The sequence below is a fragment of the Phaseolus vulgaris genome, chromosome 11, assembly GCF_000499845.2.
Source record: "Phaseolus vulgaris cultivar G19833 chromosome 11, P. vulgaris v2.0, whole genome shotgun sequence".
Classification (NCBI taxonomy): Eukaryota; Viridiplantae; Streptophyta; class Magnoliopsida; order Fabales; family Fabaceae; genus Phaseolus; species Phaseolus vulgaris.
In genome coordinates this window covers 27,621,958-27,627,776 of record NC_023749.2, presented here as the reverse complement: position 1 = coordinate 27,627,776, position 5,819 = coordinate 27,621,958, and the positions used below count along the sequence as shown (strand labels likewise).

Below are 5,819 nucleotides of genomic sequence, written 5' to 3'. Positions count from 1 at the left end.
AAATAGTTTTTCTCTTATGGTACCAAAACAAACAATCGATTGTTTCCTCGAATCAATCGGTTGTTTTGGTTTTAACAGCTCAACCATTTGAAAAACAATTTTCAATCTTTTCTAAAAACATCTAAGTATTAAACAATCGTTTGTTTCGACAAAACAATCGGTTGTTTTTCACTTAGTTTGAAAAACACTTTTCTTTTAAAAGATTGAGAATGCCTATGCTTTGGATTCAATCTAGAGTGGATTACAAAACTCAAACTACCCCGGATCCTAACTAAGACAGCTCAGCAACAGCAAGCACAACCAAGCTTTCAACATCCTTCAAAGGGTTTGGATTCGTCAAAACTTGAACACCACTTGGTTCAACATGGAGGACCTGGAGGCCCATCTCATGTCATTCCATACTCAAATTATGCTCACAGGAGGATCTGACGCTGTGTACTGCAAGCTGCTCATGAGCATGTTGGCAGGCGCGGCGTTGGAGTGGTTCGTTAGCCTCCCTGACGGACACATCACTACCTTTGACCAATTCGCGACGTTGTTCAGGGAACAATACCTTGTTAACAAGGCCCCCATTCGACTCTATTATGATGTCTTCGACATTAAACAGTACCAGTGGGAGTCCATGAAGGACTACTTGAATAGGTTTGGGGTCCAGGTGGTGAGGTTGAAACACACAGATGAGGCCATGATGGTGCACGCCTTCGTCAAAGGAATGTTGCCCGGACCTTTCAGCGAATCGTTGCTAAGGTTCTACCCGAAGACATTCACTGAGATGAAACATCGGGTTTTGGTGCACATCGCTGCAGATGATTGAGTAACGGAGAAATGTGGTCTTGTCGGTCCTATCCGGCCTCGAGCAACAGGACGACCTCAGCCCATGAGGGTGCACGAGGCGACCACATAGAAGAAGGGCGTGGGAAAACCCAACGAATAGTCCCAGGCGGGGACGCGCGCACGAAGGGACCTGCCCCCGAAACATAATTTTCGCGTAGAGCTCAAGGAGCTTATTGCTATTCCAAACATAGCGGCAATGCTGAAGGTGCCCGCGAAGACCGACAGAAAGATGGGGCCCAACAAGAATGCTTGGTGTGAGTTCCACCATGCACATGGCCACTACAAACGCAATTGTTTGGCCCTAGCACACCAACTGGATGAGCTAGTGAAAAGCGGCTTCTTGAAGGACTACCTTCAGAAGCCGTAGAACGATCAGGCGTTGGTGGCTGCAAGAGCAGACCAAGGGCACGTGGTGCCCATTCATGGCGAAATTAACACAATCTCTGGAGGGTTTTTAGGAGGAGGATGCACCGACTCCCAGCGAAAGAAGTACGCGTAAGAGGTAATGGCAGTAGAGGTACAAGAGGTATATCAGTCTCCCGATGTCGACCTTGTCTTCACTAAGGCCGACCTCCAGGATGTCATACCCTATGACAATGACCCGGTAGTGATTTTGTTAGTCACAGCACAGAGAAGGGTCCATCGCGTCCTCATAGACCAAGGAAGTTTGGTCGACGTGATGTTCTGGTCGACCTTCAACAAGTTGTAGTTGTCTCCAAACCAGTTGAGGCCCTATACTGGGTGCTTGTATGGTTTCGTTGGAGACCAGGTGGAGGTGCATGGGCATATAGAGCTGAGGACGACCTTCACGGATGGCACAACTTCACGCACTGCCAACATCAGGTATCTTGTTGTTAACGCCCCATCAGCCTACAATATACTTTTAGGTAGACCTGCTTTGAACAGGATTGGAGCGATTGCTTCCACAAGGCATATGAAGATGAAGCTGCCTTCCTTTAAGGGTACGGTGATCACCATCAAGTCCGACCAGAAAGAGGATAAGAAGTGTTACAAAAATAGCCTTTAGATGAAGAGAGGGGTGTTCGCTACTACTACCCAGCCTCTAAGGGAAGAAGGGGTCACCCGTGCAGAGATTGCCCGGGAAAGATGACCCGACCTCGTCGGAGACGTGCTGGAGAGAGAGATCTGTGGGAAGATGTTCAAGCTTGGCAGGTCTTTAAGGCAAAAGTCGTAGGATCAGATTGTCGAGGTCATAGCGCGACACCTTGACGCTTTCGCATGGTCTGCCTCTGACATGCCTGGTGTTCCCGTCGGTTGCCCTAACGTCTTTGTGCATTTTTGTTGACTTCGCTTCCAAGAACCCTTTGCTCCCACCGTCGCTTCCTCCGATGGAATCATCTAAAACAGAGAAACAAAGGGCGCCCTCGCGGCAGTTTGCACTCCAACGATCTAGTCAGTCTATGGGCAATGAACACCAAATTTAAACTCTCGAGACACTATGTGTTCTCTCTCACACACTGTTTCTCCCTAAGAAATGTGTAACTTGCACTAATGAAAGCGTAGTGTGTTCTGTTCAAATGTCGAAAAACGTACCTGGTTATGTCTGTTGTCAGCCTTATATACCTTTAGTGTCATTGCCCTTCTGTCTAGCTGTGACTTAGGCATTTTGTAGGCGCGCCTTAGCGACACTAACGCCCAGACTTAGGAACATCCATTATGCAAGAATGCCGTTGATGAAGATCAAGAAGAAGAAGAGAATGAGGTTGAAGTTCAAGATGCTCAAAGACACATTAGCTCATCATCCTTTTTACCTCAAAGGATTACAAGGAGCAAAGCTAAAGAGTTAGGTAGTAGGCTTCCAATGTTTTCTCTTTTTATAGTTACTTTTGTATAAAATTAAAAACACATAGAGTAGTGTTTAGGAAGGTGCTAAAGAGGGAAACCTAAGACACCTCCTTTGTATACCACCTTTAGGCGTTAGTTTTTAGGAAAGATCTAGAAGGTGCCTTTTCGCTATCATTTAGGCGCTAGAATAGGAAGAGTTAGAAGGCTACCTTGCAAAGCTTCTCTAGTAAGCTTCCTTTGTAATTGTGATCGGTCCTCCTCTCTATAAAGGAAGGCTTATGTTCCTGCCAGAAACTCGAGCACCTTCGTGCGTATCTTCTAACGGTGGAACACGGATCTTCGAGACTACTCCTCCTCCTGTGATGATTTCCTGCAACACAGAGGCAAATTGTGCGCTCACGGCCGTTTGCACTCCAACGCTCAAGTCAGTAAACGAGGCAGAAAACACCGTGCACCTCCGTATCAAAACTGGGCAAAAACTGTGCTCTTGGAAGTGCGTAACAGAATCCTCTCCTATTCTCTCTCAAGTTCACAAGTGCGTACAGTTTGCCAAATGACAGAGTATCTGGAAAACGTACCTTATGTTGTTTCTCCTTTTCCTTATATACCTTTGCCCGCGTTTCTGCCACGTGGCTTCTCTAACTTAAGCTTACTAACGAGCGCACCCTATGACGTTGTATTCCAGACTTAGGAGTATCCCAGCACGTGTGGTAGCCTTGTTGGAGTGTTGGCGCGCCCAGGGGTGACTGCATGGGAGCCAACTGATGCAGCCGTCTCTGATTCACTTCCCGTGGGAGTCCCCTGAGTTGCTCACATACCCTGCATGTAGACGCCTGTACCGCCCTGGTGGTCGGGTGTGATGACGTGGCATCCTGCTACAGTGTAGGCGTGTCGACAAGGCGCCAGGTTGGCATAGGGGAAGGAAGTCGGGGGGGGCACGTGTGGTCGCCAGTTGTTAAGTTGGCGTGTTCCGATTTCCAGTTTACCAGAATAGGCGATCGCCAGGTTGAAGATGAAGTCGCCCGATGTAGATTCAGGCGACCTAGTCATTGGAGATCGCCAGGGCAAGCGCATCGCCGAAGATGAAGGAGAAGCAGATTATGAAGGCGGCCGGCGAGACCACAGGGAAGGTGTATGAAGGCCCCTAACTCGCCAGTTCCAGCAGAGATCGCACTCCTAAGTTAGCTATGCACTGGGCAGTACCATGCATAAGTAACTTAGCCAAAATGAGAGTAGAAGCAGCGCCAAGTCAGGGAGCCTCCAGATGATGGCACGTGTACAGTTGGATGCGAGCCACGTGTCCGAGTCTGTAACTGCCAGGAGAGAGAAAGCTATCAGGTATATAAGAGTTCTTAACAAATTTTCTGAGGTACGCACGTTCAGTTCATACACTTTATGCTTGCGAGTTAGAGCTGACTGTGAGAGAGGATTTGCACGGTTCCAGTTCTCTTAGTTTTTGGTGATACCGTCACTGACTTGAGCGTTGGAGTGCGATCGGCCGCAGCAGCGCCGTGCTGTTTCTTTGCAGGTTCTTGAGATAGATCCCGAAGAGGAACGGAGGTGAGAAGCGGTGCGCACGTCGATCCTTTGACGAGGCAGTTTCCAGCGTTCAGGTCAACAGGCAGGATCATCAGGCGCCCACCGTGGGGCCGTGTAAAACTTGCTCCCATCCACAGCGTGAGTTCTTGGAAGTTTTCGAAGTTTTCCGCGCGGTTGCGTGCTGGTGCAACTGTCGTTCGCGGTTTCTTTGAGTTTCGTTCGGTGAGTTTGCGTTTTGAACCGTTCGTTTGGCTTTTCGATCGGTGGAGTAAGTTTTTCTGCTGCTTGCGCGTAATCTGTTTTGTGGAAGTTCGAGTTCTTTCGTTTGTTTGGTTGTTCGCGGGGAAGTGGTGGTTTCTGGCGAAGTTGTGGTTTTCTTTGAAGGCTTACGGTGTTCTTGAGTTCTCTTGCACCGTTTCGCACTGTTTTCTCCGATTGATTGCTGATTCGATCGAGGCTGAAGTGTTGTTTGCTGCTTTCCTGTGATTCGCTGAAGTTAATGAGAAAAATGAGAAGCAATCGTTCCAGTCCCGTGGCGCCTGTCGCTGCTGAAGGCGACACCGCCATGACCATGGCGCAGATGGCAGAGATGATGCGCTCGTTGCAGGCAACTGTGGAAGCCTCGCGCGTAGAGCAGGCGAGGATACATGAGGACCTGGTCGCCTCTCGCGCCAGGAACGAGGAGCTCAGCAAGGTGACTGAGGAGCTGCGTCGAGCCCTTCAGGAGCAGCAAGGACGTTCTTTTGCTGAAGAGGTGGCGCCGTAGACGCCACCTCGTGTTTTCCCAATGCCTTTTGTTCAGGCGATTACCGACATGCCTATTCCCACGAGCGTGGTTCCGGTTAAGGCTGTCTTTACCGGCGTGGAGGATCCAGAGGCTCATCTGACCACGTTCCACATGCAGATGATGTTGTCGGGAGGGTCAGACGCCGTCTACTGCAAGATGTTCGTGAGTACGCTCCAGGGAACGGCGATGGAGTGGTTTGTGAGCCTGCCTAACGGCCACATAACCAATTTTCAACAGTTCTCGAAAATCTTTGTCGAGCAGTACATTGTGAATAAGGCACCGCCCAGGGTGTCTTATGATCTGTTTGATATAAGGCAGTACCATGGGGAGTCCCTCAGAGACTACCTCAATCGCTTCGGAGCGCAGATGGTCAGATCGCCGGCCAAGGATGAAGAAATGCTGGTCTATGCCTTCAAGAAGGGCGTGCAGCCAGGGCCATTCTGCGAGGCTCTGATCAGGGCTCATCCAGCGACGTTTGCTGAAGTCAGGCGACTTGCGGTGGCCCACATCGCCGACGAGAGTGAAGTCGCCGAGAAAAGAGGCAGCGTGGCTCCCGCCAGGCCACGCGCCCAGACCAGGATCCAGCCGCAGAGGGTGCTGGAAACGGCGGCGGCGGCCAGGAAGGACCAGAGAACTCGCCATCCTTACGACAGGAGAAACAAGGGAGGAAGACAAGCGCGCCAACAACCAGCACGCCGGGATTACAATCGCCCGCCTAAGCACAAATTTGTCATGGGACTAGCGGACCTGATCGCTATCCCTAACATATCTGCTAGGTTAAAGGCGCCCGAGAAGGTGGGCGACAAGGTGCTGGGGTCAAAGCCGGACGCCTGGTGCGAGTTCCACCAATGTT

General features: G+C 50.1%; 1 protein-coding gene across 1 annotated transcript; it reads left to right on the top strand.

Annotated features, from left to right (window-relative positions):
• The first annotated feature begins 364 nt into the window (after nucleotides 1-364).
• Nucleotides 365-814, top strand: LOC137838427 (uncharacterized). Its single transcript, XM_068647675.1, has one exon. It carries the CDS (start codon nucleotides 365-367, stop codon nucleotides 812-814), a length of 450 nt encoding a protein of 149 aa, XP_068503776.1.
• Nucleotides 815-5,819: the final 5,005 nt, after the last annotated feature.